Source organism: Anabrus simplex, chromosome 7 (assembly GCF_040414725.1).
Source record: "Anabrus simplex isolate iqAnaSimp1 chromosome 7, ASM4041472v1, whole genome shotgun sequence".
NCBI lineage: Eukaryota > Metazoa > Arthropoda > Insecta > Orthoptera > Tettigoniidae > Anabrus > Anabrus simplex.
Window position 1 is genome coordinate 113,044,484 of NC_090271.1, and position 16,235 is coordinate 113,060,718.

General features: G+C 39.3%; 2 protein-coding genes across 2 annotated transcripts in view; one reads left to right on the top strand and one right to left on the bottom strand.

Annotated features, from left to right (window-relative positions):
• The window catches only part of LOC136877313 (bile salt-activated lipase), a 325,663-nt gene that overhangs the window by 299,507 nt on the left and 9,921 nt on the right, over positions 1 to 16,235 (bottom strand). The window lies entirely within an intron of this gene.
• LOC136877311 (zinc transporter ZIP5) overlaps positions 1 to 16,235 on the top strand; it is a 170,834-nt gene that overhangs the window by 129,176 nt on the left and 25,423 nt on the right. Inside the window, exons 4-5 of the mRNA XM_067151245.2 lie at positions 2,280 to 2,449; positions 7,896 to 8,018. Of these exons, the coding sequence (XP_067007346.2) occupies positions 2,280 to 2,449; positions 7,896 to 8,018 (293 nt within the window). The remainder of the gene's footprint in view (positions 1 to 2,279; positions 2,450 to 7,895; positions 8,019 to 16,235) is intronic.

Consider the following 16,235-nt stretch of genomic DNA (forward strand, 5'->3'; position numbering starts at 1 on the left):
TGGATGAAGTCATGAAAGAAATTAAGCAGAAGAACAATATGGACATCAATGCATTTGCATTTGCAGATGATGTAGTCATTTGGGGAAATACAGAGAAGGAAGTCCAAGAGAGGCTGAACACCTGGAATGAACATTTGAAAGCACACGGATTAATAATAAATAAATCGAAAACTGTTACTATGTCTGTCAACAGGCAGAAGAAGAAAGGAAAAATAATGCTGGAAGGTACACAACTGGAAACAGTAGACCAATATAAATATGTTGGGTGCATCATTTCAAGTGATAACAGAATACAGCATGTGATTAACAACCGCATTCAAAAATCAGCTCAGTTTTACCATCAAGTTCGGAACCTCCTCTGGAACGAACAAGTTCCCTTAAGATCAAAGCAGATTCTATTCCAATCATACTTCACCCCCATAATAACATATGGCCTAGAAACCTGCACAACAACCCAACAAGTGGACAGCAAACTACAAGCCGCAAAAATGAAGTTCCTACGAACTATGGTACAGAAGACAAAAAGGGACAGGGTAAGGAATGAAAGAATAAGAGAGCAAGCTGGTGTGTACCCATCCCTGAATGAAAAAGTGACAAGGGCCCGTTTGAAATGGTTTGGCCATGTCAAACGAATGGACGATGGAAGGACAGCAAAACAATGGCTACACACAGTCGTGGCCGGAAAACGACCGGTAGGAAGACCTAGGAAGAGGTGGCTGGACCAAGTGAAAGAGGACATAGGAACAAGAGGAATCAGCTGGGATGTCGTCTTGAGAAAAGAGTGGTACATGGACAGACAGAAGTGGAGAGTGCTCGTAAACCACACCCGGGCAACTGGAGTGGAAAACTTATGATGATGATGGTATTTAAATCTTATCAGGCATCCGATGATAATAGCTAGCCTTTAAATGGAGAGAGAGCTTCATCATGAGTGACGACACAGATATTTCCTATCCAAGATTAAAGTACAACAACAATGTAAATTCATCTACCAAACAGATATACAGTATGCCTTCAAAGAAATGACGTAATTGATGTTATTCCAAGTAAGCATGTTAGGATTGTTGGTGAGTTTATGAGATAATTTAAACCCAAGCAACCACTAGCCACATCCTATCCACATTAACTCTGTATTATATTTGAAATATTCTAAAGCACCTCTTAAACCATAATAGTGAAAATTAGAATTCATTAGATCATCATTATCATCATCTGTTTACCCTCCAGGGTCGGCTTTTCCCTCGGACACAGTGAGGGATCCCACCTCTACCGCCTCAAGGGCAGTGTCCTGGAGCTTCAGACTCTTGGTCAGGGATACAACGGGGGAGAATGACCAGTACCTCGCCCAGGCGGCCTCACCTGCTATGCTGAACAGGGGCCTTGTGAAGGGATGGGAAGATTGGAAGGGATAGGCAAGGAAGAGGGAAGAAAGCGGCCGTGGCCTTAAGTTAGGTACCATCCCAGCATTCGCCTGGAGGAGAAGTGGGAAACCACGGAAAACCACTTCCAGGATGGCTGAGGTGGGAATCGAACCCACCTCTACTCAGTTGACCTCTCGAGGCTGAGTGGACCCCGTTCCAGCCCTCATACCACTTTTCAAATTTTCGTGGCAGAGCCGAAAATCGAAGCCGGGCCTCCGGGGGTGGCAGCTAATCACGCTAACCACTACACCACAGAGGCGGACAGAATTCATTAGATACAGAACAAAAATATTTGAGGTTGTTGGCCTATCTCTTTATTGTATCCAGTTAAAATACATAATTTCAATGAACACAAATAACTTATTTCTTAACAACGAAAACTGAAAATGACGTGGACTTCAGCCCTCTTTCTTTAATTATTTTCTGCCTCTATTTCTAACTCGGGTATCGCCGCAGTGATCAAGAGTGACTGAGAGAACTTTGTCCAACCTTCATGGCCTGTGACATAACCACAGCGACACCGTAGCTGAATAGCATAATTATGGTAATCTCTTGCCTGCCTGCTCGCCTGCTTAAAGTGCTGTGTGCCCAGTGCGAGCATCTCTGTTGTAGACACTTTTGATTCTATCCAGTATTATTCTATGTACTATATTATCATCACTACACAATGGACTTAACAGTCAAGAATTTGGAGATCTTGAGAAAAACATGGGCAGCAAATAGTCAAGACAGAGCAGGACCTCCCTGCTCCATAAGGATTTATTACCTTACGCATTAAGATGTTGAACTAAACCAGTTTGTAATACCTGTCCATCAATATTACTAGAGGTCAAAGAAATATTATTTCTGTATTTCCAGCCTGGATGCAAGCTACATTTAGTGTCGCACTCATCAGTGTAGTTGGGCTGCTGGGAGTACTGATTGTACCAATGGTACAGAAGTCTTTCTACCAGCATCTTCTAAACTTCTTGGTTGGTCTTGCAGTGGGAACATTATGTGGAGATGCTTTACTACATCTTCTGCCTCATGTGAGTAGAACAGTTGAACATGGTGGAACTTTGTTTCCAGTTTGCAGGAGAGATTTTTTTTAAAAAATATGAAATGTGCAGAGAGACAAGCTAAGTCTAGCCTATTTGCTGAAAAAAGAGCACAGCCTAAGTCAAAAATCAAAGCTTTTTAGTGCAACTGATTTCATATTTCGCTTACTTACTTACCAAATGTAAACTTTGCATCCTAGAAAGGTAATTATTTTACACAATTTACCTGGAAATATATGTTAGATATTGTACTCATCATCATCATCATTTTCATTTACCCTTGTCCAGCTCCTGCCAGGTCACAGTGTTGATAATACTTCTCCGCTATTGCCTCTTCTTTCACCACTCCTCTTTGGTAATTGCATTCCATTCCAGTTTTTTTTATCTTATACTGTTCTTGACAGAGTCTGGGCCTACCTCTTGGTCTATATATACATTATATAAATATTGTACTATATAATATTTATATAATGACCTGTCTGGAGAGGGTTCCCTACTGCAGGATAGAATAGACCACACAGCCAGTGACTCAAAGCCGAGTGTTGAACAGCAGTAAAAATCCCGACTCTCTAAAGGAATCATCGGCTTCGAGCTAAGGAGTTCCTTAGTTGGGTGTTGGTCTCCTACTGAAACCTAGCAGGTAACGTCTGTTCTTTGAGTTAGGGGTGGGCTCATTGAAATCTGGCAGTTAGGTATACAATGTCTTTGGATGTGACAAGCCCACTGTAATAAGAGTCTATGTGAAGCCTCAAAGTGGATGAGGACGAGAAGAGAGCAAAACAATCAAAGATCCTCCACCCAACCCAGGGGCTCCCACGACTGGAGTGATGGAAGAAGAAGATAATATTTATAGAATTATTTCATAAACAAATAAAGTACTTGTAAAACTGACAATAACCCATCATTCACATGTCAGTGATGATGTTAATTATTTAATAGTTAATGACCTTCATAGTAAAAAGATCAGAAATAGAAAAAACGTATTTTGTTAACGAATAAAATTCTTTGTCTAAGTTAATCCAGGCCTACTAATGCATGCCCAACCCTTGTCCCATTTCCCTACCGGATCAGGTATGAAGTGAGATGAATCTTCGTAGTGAGTTTTTATGACTGGATGCCTTTCCTGACATCATCCTCATCAGAGGTGTTATTTGATGAAATGAATGATGTGATATATAATGCTAAGCTGAAAAGATATTATGTTCTAAGCATTGTTAACTTTCTGATTTTTGTTTATTAGTGCATACACATCATGAGAAGAAATATTGAGGGTTGAGAGCAATTAATTGCTGTTGTTCTCATTAATAAAATATAAGATGGCTATACCGGTACTTGTAAAATGAAATCTGAAAATTTGTATTGATCCCTGACACAAAAACTGAGTGGACACTTTTACAGAAGAATCACCATCAAACTTCATATACCTCATTCTTTGTAATAAAATATTTCTTATCTCACTCTTTAATATATATCTATACACTACTAATTTTCTCAATTAACTTGCATTTTACCACTTCATTAGAAATCTGATGAGCAGTCATTAGAGCAATTTGTAGCGAGTGTTATCATACAAACTGATTCTAAAACCATAGAAGGACATCCTTTCATATGTAGACAAACCTCAATAAATTAACTAGCCTAGAATGAGTTCCCATTCAGGAAATGGTGAGTTCAAACCCCACCATCAGCAGCCCTGAAGATTGGTGGTTTCCTTATTTCATACCAAGCAAATGCTGGAACTGTACCTTAACTAAGGTTCTGGCCACTTCCTTCTCAGTCCTAGCCCATCATTGAAGAAAACCTATATGAGTTTGTGCAATGTTAAACTAACAGCAAAGAAGAAGAAAAAAGCCCAGAAATATTTCGTGTTGCAAGGTGTGTTTTGTTGCCAAATCTAAATGCTGTAATTTTTGGAATCAAGTTCATTATAAATAACATTGGCAGTTATGAACAACAAATACATTACATCTAGTAATGCTTGCTAAACTCTTGAAGAATGATATATAACAGGGCTGGCCACAATGAGGCTCACGAGCCGCATGCGGCTCTTGAGTCAGTCTCGTGCGGCTCTTGACACCAACCTTAGGGTAAAATTAAATGATATAACTAATGGAATCTAACAACATCTCGCGGCCGGTGGCAGTCACTAGCAGCGATATGCGGCTTAACATTATTAGCGCTATAGGACAGTGGTGAGAGATGGGAGGTGAATATAGTTCCGGGCCTTCCGTTAGATAGTGCTTTGAGCGGGAGAGTGTGTCAGCGAGTCAGTGCCATGAGGTGAAGCCAGTCGCGTTCACGTTTAGGCAGTAGCGAGTGCCAATAATCTTCTGAGTGTTGTTTCAGTACAGTTGTATACTGGAGTCTGAACAGTTGCGATGCTGTCTAAGAAGTGTAAATATGAAGAGGTGAATCAAGGTTTTAATACCGACTAGGAGGAAGAATTAGTTTTTTAGAAAGCAACGGTTAGCCAATGTGTCTTTTGTGTCAAATAACATTGTCAAAGTTCAAGGCCAGTAATCTGAAATGCCATCATGACACTAACCACAGCGGTTTCAAGGAAGATTTCCCTGTTGGCTCCCAGATAAGGAAAACCAAACTGAAATCAGTAAAGAAAAAACTCCATGGTCTGAGTAGGGTTATGTCAATTTGTACCAAGGAAGCAGATATAACAATAGAAGCTGGCTTCATCTTGGCTTTTAATATTGCAAAAGCAAAGAAGCCTTACATAGAGGGGGAGTTTATTAAGAAGAACATGGCACAAGTAATTTCTGTTTTAGAACCCAAAAATAAGAAACTGCAGAAACTGATCAACGAAATGCCCGCTGCTAGTCACACAATAGAGAGGCAAGTTTCTGTTATTAGTGTGGATAAATTTAATAATTTACAAAAAAATCTAAGCAAGTGCTCAGCAGTAAGTATGGCTCTGGACGAGTCTACTGATATCAAAGATAAACCACAACTAGCCATACTTGTGAGGTATGGGTCAAGGGAATTGCAGGTATTGGAAGAACTTTTAGACCTGGTTACTTTAAAGGATACTACTCATGGTTGTGACATTAAAGAAGCCCTGGATGGTGTTTTACAGGAAAACTCAGTGCCTATCGGTAATATTGTCAGCATTGCTTATTGGGCTTTTAAATGCTGACACATCAGTTCCTGATTTCCTACCTGTACATTGTATTATTCACAGAGAACATTTAGCAGCAAAATATTTTCAGTACCCGTATATTATGCAGGTAATTCTAAAAATTGTGAACTGTATTCACTCATGTGCCAAAACATGCCGACAGTTCAAAGTTTTATAGAAGATATGAACAATGACGAGTCTCCTGATGATGTATATTGGTACTGCTTAGTAAGATGGCTATCTGTAAGCAATGTTCTTGGCATATTTTTTGAATTACTTGATTCAATCAAACAGTTTATGGAACAAAAAGGAAAATCTTTTCATGAACTTAATGACCCCCAGTGGTTGTTAGATTTGGCTCTTTTTACAGATGTGGTCCAGCATTTAAAAACGCTAAACATAACTTTACAAGGAAGAGAAAAACTTACTTCTGATTTGGCTCAGACTGTACTTAGCTTTCATAGCAAGTTAAAAAGCTTTTGGGGAAAGACCTTCAAACTAAAATATTTTATCACTTCAAATGTTTGAAGAAAATTACTGAAAGCCTTCCTGACGTTCAGGTGGAAACTGAAGATTACATGAGTAAAATGTCTGGCCTTGCTGTCAAAATCAATGGCAGATTTAATGATTTGAGATCATGTAAACCTTAACTTTAATTCTAATTCCTGGAAAATCCTTTTGCTGTTGACATTGTGGGCGATGGCTGTCCTGTTTCATCACCAATAACAAAGGATACAGCAGTTGTAGAGTTGGAGCTACTAGAACTCCAAGAGAACGAAGGACTAAAAGGACTCAGACGAAGTGGCGTTTCTACCATAGAATTTCGGAGGAATGTTCCAGAAGAAAATTATCCACTAACAAAGGAGTGTGCCAAGAGACTTATCGCAATTTTTGGGACTACTCATGTGTGTGAATAGCTATACTCAATGCTTAAATTTATTAAATCTAAATACCGATCTGAACTAACTAATGAACAGTTAAGTGAACTTATGTGAACTGTGCTTACCAAAAAACTAATAGCAAAAATGAACACTCGAAAAAGCACTTCTCAGAAGTAAAATCTCATTCCTTGGTGTGAACTTGAACAATAATATTCTGTGCAGAAAATAAATGTTCCTTCATTTGTTATAAAATGGAAAACCTGTCTTCATTTTATGAACCATTTTCTAAACATGCTCCCAATTTTATCTCCTAATTTTGCGGCTCCCGGAATTAAGGTTAGTGGCCACCCCTGATATATAAATAAAATAAGATACATTTCCAACTTCTACTACATTATATGTATGGGTTATAAGTAAATACTGTACTCCATTCTATTTTTAAGCAAGGACTAAACTAATTAATGTACATTGACATCATGATGAATATAGAAATTATTTTCTGGACTTATAGACTGTGGTCGAATTGAGTTAGAAGCTCCGAGCATATCTCACCTAAAACTGCACTTGGCATTCTGTTGGGGTCTGCTCTCTCTGAAGATCAGAAGTAGACTGAAGCTGTTGTTATGCACTCCCAATTTATATGCAGTGGTGCACTGTTCACTGCAACCCAGCTCGATAGCTGCAGTCGCTTAAGTGCGGCCAGTATCCAGTATTCGGGAGATAGTGGGTTCGAACCCCACTGTCAGCAGCTGTGAAGATGGTTTTCCGTGATTTTCCATTTTCACACCAGGCAAATGCTGGGGCTGTACCCTAGCCAGAGCCACGGCCACTTCCTTCTCACTCCTAGCCCTTTCCTACCCCTTCGTTGCCATGAGACCTACCGTATCTGTGTCGGTGAGATGTAAAGCAACTTGTAAAAAAAAAGTTCACTGCACAGTCCGGACTTTTTGCTGTGCTCAGTATGGCTGGCACTGGTTGGTTGACTGGTGGTCACTGGTTGGTTGCGCCTTTTCCTGTTTGTTCCTTGCTCCTGTATTCACTTAGCTTCTTTACCTTACCTGTTTTAAGACTCTGTTTACCCGTTTGGTTTCTTCCTTCTTACTGAAATTGATTGGTACAGTCTGTTTGAAAAATTCTATGGCTCCCTGTTGTCACCGGACATGGTAGTATAAATGTGGTCAGGACGATATCCATGTTCTCATAATGTATTTCATGGCTATCCAGTGTAAAGTGTTTAGCTACAGATGAAGAATGCTGGGCACAGTTTCTGATGATACATTGGGAGCTACTAATCCAGAAAGTAATTCCTTTTATTTTCACTGGATTGATTATGAGCCGAAGAGTTGTAATTCTCATATGATATAGCATGCAACGAATATTTCTGCTCACTAAGGAAGCCCTAATAGAAAATGTATTTACTTTCTAGGCTTTAGTATCCCATGGTTCTCATGATGATCACAATATCATTGTTTTACGAGCTGGAGTGGCTTTTCTTGCACTGATATCATTCTACTTTATGGAAAAAGTTATTCATCACTTCAAATCTATGGTAAGTAGAACCTTATCATTTATTCTAATCTCTTTCAGTGTTCAGAAACTATAAAGTATTTGAGGACTCATTACAGGTAGTATGAGAAATAACTATATCTAATGAAAAACAAAATGTTTTGATGTAAATTGGTACACAGATGCAGTAATCCTTTAGAAGCTATGATAGCCTCATTCTATGACAAGCACTGAGGTGCACGAATCACATGGTCCTTATCAATGATGAGGAAAAAATACAAAAGTAATTGGGCTGAATTACAACTTAAGTTACCTGAGAATTGTACTCATTTACAATTTACACATTACTTTTTCAACATGTGATCAGTATATTTACAATCACTTTATAGAACATCAGTTTTAGCCAAATCATTAACTTTTTCTTTCACATGGGGCTGGTACCAAACTATTGGCCTGTCAATGATGGATACATTCTACTAGTTTATTTATAATTTTATTAAGTGTTGTTATTCTAGCCGGCCCCGCATTGTAGGGGTAGCATGCCTGCCTCTTACCCGGAGGCCCCGGATTCGATTCTCGGCCAGGTCAGGGATTTTTTACCTGCATCTGAGGGCTGGTTCGTGGTCCACTCAGCCTACGTGATTACAATTGAGGAGCTATCTGATGGTGAGATAGCGGCCCCGGTCTAGAAAGTCAAGAATAACGGCAGAGAGGATCCGTCGTGCTGACCACACGACATCTCGTTATCTGTAAGCCTTCGGCTGAGCAGCGGTCGCTTGGTAGGCCATGGTCCTTCAGGGCTGTTGCGCCATGGGGTTTGGTTTGGTTTGGTTATTATTCTACCAAGAATGTATCCACATATAAGAATAGAGTTTTGAAGGTTTTATTGTTCATAAATTAATTAAGTTACTGCTCTTTCATTATCTTCAGGTTTGAAACTGCCTGCACAATACTGCTAACATCAAATGATATTATTGGTATAGATATTTGCTTCTGATATTATTGGAATATCAATACTTTTTGTGACTTTAGTATTAACAGCAAAATATCAGATTATATGGTATCGCAATATCCCTAAGTATCCCTGGTTTTATAGTTTATATACACTTGGCATGACGCCTAACAAGTGCTGGTGCTCCAAGGTTGCTGAACTCTCAGTGTGATATATATATCAATTACTGGAATGTAACAGTTACCAGAATGTAATTATTACAATTTATTTCAAAAAAGGAAATTAAAAGTAAAAAGTAAATTTATAACAATTACAAGAAAAATTACCAAAAGTAATTGGTACAAGTAATTTGATTACTTTCACTCAATTACTTTCCAACTCTGGTCCTTACTGATGTTCGACATACCTCAAGTATGTCACCTTTTAGGGAAACAGTCACATCATGGGAATATTGATTAGTGTGTCCTGGGACTCAGTAAATTGGACCATGAAAGGAACCAGGCTGACAGAGTAGCATTTGGAGTGGATCCAGCTACTGACAATATGCAGGAAATTCATCTAAGATGGTATGGTCACGTGCTGCACAGCAGTAACTCAGTTGCAAAGGTGGCACTAGATTTGAACCCCGAAGAAGAGATGGCTTGACACACTACAGGAGGACATGTGCTTGATGGGCATTACTTCAGTTGGTGCCAAGGATCAGAAGCGATGGAAAGTGAAGTGCAGAAAAGCGGACCCTGCAATTACACAGAATAAATGCTATGGAAAAGAAGAAGATTGATTAGCGTCCCATTCAACAATGTCCCACACATAATAATCTATGGGATTTATGTCTGGTTATTTGGGTGACCACATATTTGGTGTGATGCTATCATTCAGACTGGCTGCCATCCAGTCTTGTGTCATCAAAGCTTTGTATGCAGGTGCAGAGTCCTGCAAAACCATACAGATGCTGTCTAACCAGGGCTTCACAACTGTTTCCAGTACCTCAATATAGCCAGAAGCACTTGGCCAAAGCCCTATGGAAGGAAGTGGGGTTGCATGATGTGTCCTTCGTTATTCACCATCCCTAAACCATCAATTTGGTGGGAAAATTGGCATGTATACCACAGCGGACATCAGAAGAACCTTCACATAACTACTTTCTTTCAATCTTGGTACAGATTTTTCACCAGGAAAAAAATCAGAGCAGGCCAGGTTCTTTCAGATGTTTCAATTTGTTCAGTAATTGCTTTGCTTGGAGCAACCATTATTTTTGTATGTCTACAAACATGAACTGCCCTTTCCCCATAACAAGACTTATATAAAATGTTCTCAAGCATCACAGAGTGTATGAATGAATGTTCTGGGATTCTCATCGATAATATTCAGCACTTCTGTAGAGACCATGATGTCTTTACATTGTCCAAATGCCATGAATGACTTTTACACTTGATTACATGCAACACATCTCCCCCACCACCAGTCCAGTGGAAAGTGTTTAGCTACAGATGACTTCTTGAGAATGCTAGGCACAGTTTCTGATGAATCATTGGGAACTACTAACTTGGATGGTAGCATCAACAGCATATAGGTTATACCTACACACTTCATAAACAATTCTATAAAATCTGCCGTAATATTAAACTTGACACAAATGCTCAATTTTTCAAGTTAGAGATTTCTGGTTTTCAAGAAAATGGAAATAATGAAATAAAAAATTATAGTTTCAGAGTTAAGGTATGGTACTGTACTGCCCCCATTTTTCCCGAGCTAAGCCCAGCCATCGAGCGAGGAATCCCAAGGTGGACCGTTCGATCGTTGGCTATCACTTTCTAGAGGCATTTAAGGGTTGTTAAGGATTGATGACCAAGCAGGATAAAAAGAAATATTAAAACAACACTCTGACATTTATTCACATAAGCAGACAGATAACAAAATATTCCTGATGATATTTTCCTTTTTACATAACAGAGCTTTCATAATATCGGATTTCTTCCTCGATTTAGAGTGACACGTGTTCATATCTCCAGCTCTACTGTGCTGTAAATGAAACCAAAGAAGTAATTAGGCCACTTGCCTTTTTAAACCAAACATTTGACTGAAAGAATTAAATAAACATGTGTTCAAAGTTTCACCAATTTAAAGTTGTCTCAACACGTGGTTTTTACAATGTACACAACTGAATTGGTTATTTACAGTATTTAATATTGATCAATGACACCAACATGAACTTCAGTAGCAAAGAAAAACTGTTTCCAAAATTCTCAAAATTAATTAATTATTATCTTGATTATTATTATTATTATTTTATTATTCAATTAACCTGTTTCATTGTCACACGATCGTGTTCTTATTAATTCTCCACCGCATCATTTACCTAATGTTCACCATTAGCATTTCAGAGTAATGATTTTTAATTAATTATTAATGACTTATTTTCACAATGTTTCAAAGCAATCATGCGGCTGACAAATTTCTACCTTTGATCTTTGCATTTCATTTCTATTCAAATTAATCTTAAAGTATTTCAGATTTTTAGAAATTTACATTACCAACGTGTGAGCTAGTTAAATAAATTCTGTTTACAAATCGAGTGCCTTCACAACGTAACGAGATGATCTTTCCTTTTAAATCTCGCTAATTGAAAAATTAAATTCCTTCCTAGTCTTCCTTGACTTAATTTAATTAAACCTTCCCTTAAGGGCATGAAATTATCTCTTAAGGCAACACACAACGATGAATGTGATCCGCGTCACAGCGAGTGCGCGACCAGATCAAAATTAAATGAAATCAACATGGCACAAGAGAAATATACACATTTACACACACACATTCACACTAGGGAAACACGTTTTTATGTACACTATTTACATCGAATCCTGATTTGGCAATTTTATTTATGATTTTTATCGATGGTCGGGACGCGTAATGTCTCGCAGAAATAATCCGTGTACAGAAATTCTCCTACATTTATGGTGGCTAGTGATCGAAGTCATGAGTATCACTTGGTAGAAACACATTTCACATATCAGCGCAAGTTCATCTAATTCATGAGATTATAATGGAAGATTCTAGTAAAATCCATAAGCACTACCATCATGTGGGCTACAGGTTGAATTTACCGCAAGCATGAGCCTTACTCGCATTATTTTTACTTCCTACCTGTGAAATACACTCGCAAACACGTGCTCCACAAATTATAATCTATCTTGCGCTCCAAATACACAAGAATAAATCAATATCACCACTAATTCATCATTTACTCAATTATGCAACAAATATCCCTCAGGATAGGCCATATTCCAGACCCTTCATGAACAGAGCACATTCCATCTCACATTTAGGAACTCTACAGTAGTTTTATGGCTCACGAGCGTTTACATCTGTTTTACCCGATCTTTAGTCAATATTATTATTATTTAAGTGATTATTACATCTACTGATTCTCCTGGAATATCGAAAAATTAGATGACTTCATCATAAAACCAACAAGTGATTTTAAAAGACACTAGGTTCGACCCTATTCACTCAAAATGTACACGAAAAATTTTCCGTCCGGTAACTTTCAATATTACAAAGAAAGTAGATTTATCGTGTGGTCAGTGATTATTAAACTTAAGTTCCTTAAGCATGGGAAGTCATTCAAAGACAACCTACATGTCTACTCTAATAGATTCCAAAATTTCATTCACACGTACCTAGTCTACCACGACACCTTAAGAAGTAGGAAAATGAAATATTTCTAACTACAGCAAACTGATAGATCTACGACTTAAGAAGAAAGACCTCTAGTTGTACAAAAGATATGACAGATAAATTAAATTAAAAAGGTACTCAAGTTTTTGTAGAGTTCGATTCCCGTCGACAGTCAGTTATTTCAGCATACTCCGGCCAGTCTCCTTCCCATTACCAGAGACGCCTTACATTTTTACAGCTCCATGGAGGCTCTGCGATGGATGTCCCTCGATGAAATGATGTTGGTAATTGCGGAATTCTTCATCTTGAGATGTTCAATTCCAAGACGTCTTCCGTTGATTGCTGGTCACAAGCTGTAACTGAGATGACAAAATTAAGTATTTTGCACAAGCACACGCAGAATATAAACAGCTCGTCTACACTGTCACACTTAACTTGGCTCCTAGGCGTTTTTATTCCACAGAATTCACTAATTATCAGACTAAATTCTGGTAGAACGGGCGTCGACTTGACTTGAAAATTTTCTTTCCACGTGGTCCGGTGATGTGATGTCTCACGCAGCGAACAAGCATTAAGAAGAGCATAAAGAGCATTAAGCATTAAGAGAGCGATTCACTCGAAGCAAGGCCTTTTATCTAATTAGCCCAGGGAGGCGTGTTCTTCAGCGAGAACGGTAATTGGCTGATGATCTCCTTTAATTTGTGCAGACTATTCCAGAAACAAGCTGGGTCGCGCGTGCGAAGGCAGTCACGTGGTTTGCTATAACCTTGGCACAGTCTCGCCGATGACGTATCGCACCCCTCTGAACGACAAAAAAAAACTCGTTCTCACCTCGCCACGACTTCCCAAGTGATGTGTTGCGGCTTCAAGCAGACAATAAAATTTTTGCTTTCCACTTGTTAAAATATTTGTAAGATCGCCAATTTTCACGGGGACATCTCTCCCTTGGTTGGAATATAATTTCGTTTGTAGATGAAATTATTACATAACAGTGTCCATGACTATTGTTCCGGAAAATTGGCTGTCGAATCACCTGGTAATAACTTAATTGAGCTCGTGACAGGTGTGAGACTCGGAGTTCTTCGTTCCGCTCCTGGCATCCAGTAGCCTAGTCTCTCCATACAGGGTGTTCCTCAAGTTTTATTTCCATCTTCAGTAACTTATTTTTCCCTTTTAACAGATGGTTACACGGTGTCAGCTAGTGGTGTAGGTGTTCGGTAGAGTCCATGCGTCGACCTGTATCGTAATCCATTCTTGAAGTTTGCTGATTTTGCCTTCAGGATTCGTTCTATCTCCTCTTATTGGAGATGAGGTCTTTTCTTAATGGCACCTTGGCTGTGCTCCTGACTCGAGTTGTTATGTTGGCTTCCCCGAGCCTTGGCCTCTTGATATTGAAGGCTTTCCGCCCCCACGATATCAGGGTTGGTATCCTGGGTTTGGATTGCTCTTCGCCATCGTTCGTTTTCCTGTGTCGAGTTTTGAAGGTCCTTTAGATATTTCTCCTTTTCTTCTTCTCGCCAGTCTCTCCTTCCTCTTGAGTGGCGGAAGTCCTGGTTTCGTTTCCAGCTCCTTCGGTAATCTGAGTATGGACGCTTCCTCTCGTTACGTCTGGAATATTCCCAGTTTCTAATGGGTCTATTTCTGCGTACGGGCGATCGATCACGAGGTGAATCTTGCCCTCCAGGGTTACGTTTCCACGTTCTCCCTTGGTTGACTGATTTCGATTCTTCCTCCTTATTCGTTGTTACCTGATGGATCTGAGGTTCAGAGTTTCGTCCCTGACGAACTGGTTCCTTGGACGTCATGTCTAATTGTCTTAATAACGCCTCAGCCTGGATTGCAGATTGTGTATTTGAGGCTATCATGATCCTCTGCACATCTGGTGGTAACTGTCGTGTGATCAACTTAACCAACTCAGGTTCTGATGGTGGTGAGTCTAGTTCCCTTAATTTTCTTAATTGACTGGATAGGAAGTCCGCATATCTCGTGGGCGTAGATGATGCATATTTCCTGGCGTATAACTCCGTCCTAAGGTTGTATTGGACGTCGCTATTCCAGTACTTCTCCAGGAATGCTTTTTTGAAACTTTCGAAATCGTCAAACGAAAATCGAAATGCGACAAACCAGGTATGAACTGAGTCTTCCAGGAATTTTTCGGTGACTCTTAACTGCCTTTCTGGTGGAATTTTCGCATCGCAAAAGTAATCCTGCAGTTCCCGAATGAAGCCTTTCGGAGTCACGTTTCCTCTAACGTTATTGAATTTCTTGGGCTGGTCTTCGTGAAGACGAATTATATTTACTATTTGCGTCTGGCCGGTTGTATTCATTTGAGACGCGTTTACTGTCGGCTCTGAAGAAATGTCAATTGTATTCGCAGCGTCTGTCCCTGCAGTTGCAAGTGGAGTTGACGTCTGACACGTGCCGGTTACACGTTGCTCCAGTAACGCCTGCTTCTCTAGCAATGAGTTAGTGACCTTGCTAGTGTTTTCGTTCTGGATTTTCAGGAGATGCATTTCATGTACAAGCTCCTTGATTCCATCCGTGTACTCCTTTCGAATCCCTTCGGTTTCAGTTTTTGACTCAGTCGTGACCTTATGTATGGCATTCATCAGGGTGGTTTTGATCGTTTTTATTTCGCCCCAACTATCCTCAAGCGACTCGTGGATATAATCCATCCGTTCTGAGCTATCGACTTGGGATGTCTCGATTTTGTCGAGAATGCCCTTTTCGACTTGTTGTAGCTTTTCGTTTAATCCAGTGAATTTCTTCGCCCAAGCCGTTTTCGTAACCTTGAGGTCCTCTGAATTTGTGTCAATCTTTTCCTCAATATTCAGGAATGATTGTTCGACTTCGCCCTTGTATTTGTCGATTCCAGTTAATATGTCCTGCTGAACGTTCGCCAGTCGTTCACTGAATTCATTGGACATGCCCGCCATAGACTTGGCAATATTTTCGTTTACCTCCTTTTTCATGGTAGCGAAATCATTTTTGACTATTACGAGCTCGCTCTGCATTGAGGCTAGCTTGCCGTTAAAGAGTTTAATGTCTGAACATATTTTTCCTAAACCCTCTTCAGTTTGGTTTTTAATGTCCGTCAACTTTTCTTCAATAGCTTCCCCGAGAGATTTTTCGAGGTTTATTTGTGCGTCACTGAGATCACTAAGTCCTTTTTCTAAGTGTACCTGAGTGTCACTAAGTTTCCTCTCTAAATTTTTCTCTAAGTTCACCTGGCTATTATTGAGTTCAAAGAGTCCTTTCTCTAAGTTTGCCTGATTTCCACTAAGTTTTTCCTCTAAGTGAGCCTGATTTTCGCTAAGTCTTTTCTCTAAGTTAGCTTGACTAGTGTTCAAGTTGGCATTAATCCTCTCCTCCATAGCCAACAACATCTGCCTTAAGTCCTCCATAGTTACAATTATTCATTAAATGGCTATTCTGGTACTGGAAGGATTCTGATCGGAATACTGAAATACTGGGAATCGAACTCCATCAAATTTATGAAGGCACCGATTTGTCGATATCATGAAAGTTCCAAATTTTCACCAATATCGGTCGCAATTATGAATCTAACTTTAATTAATTATCATCGCAGCAAATTCAAATTTCTAATTACCAGCAAGAATTTGTTTTTAA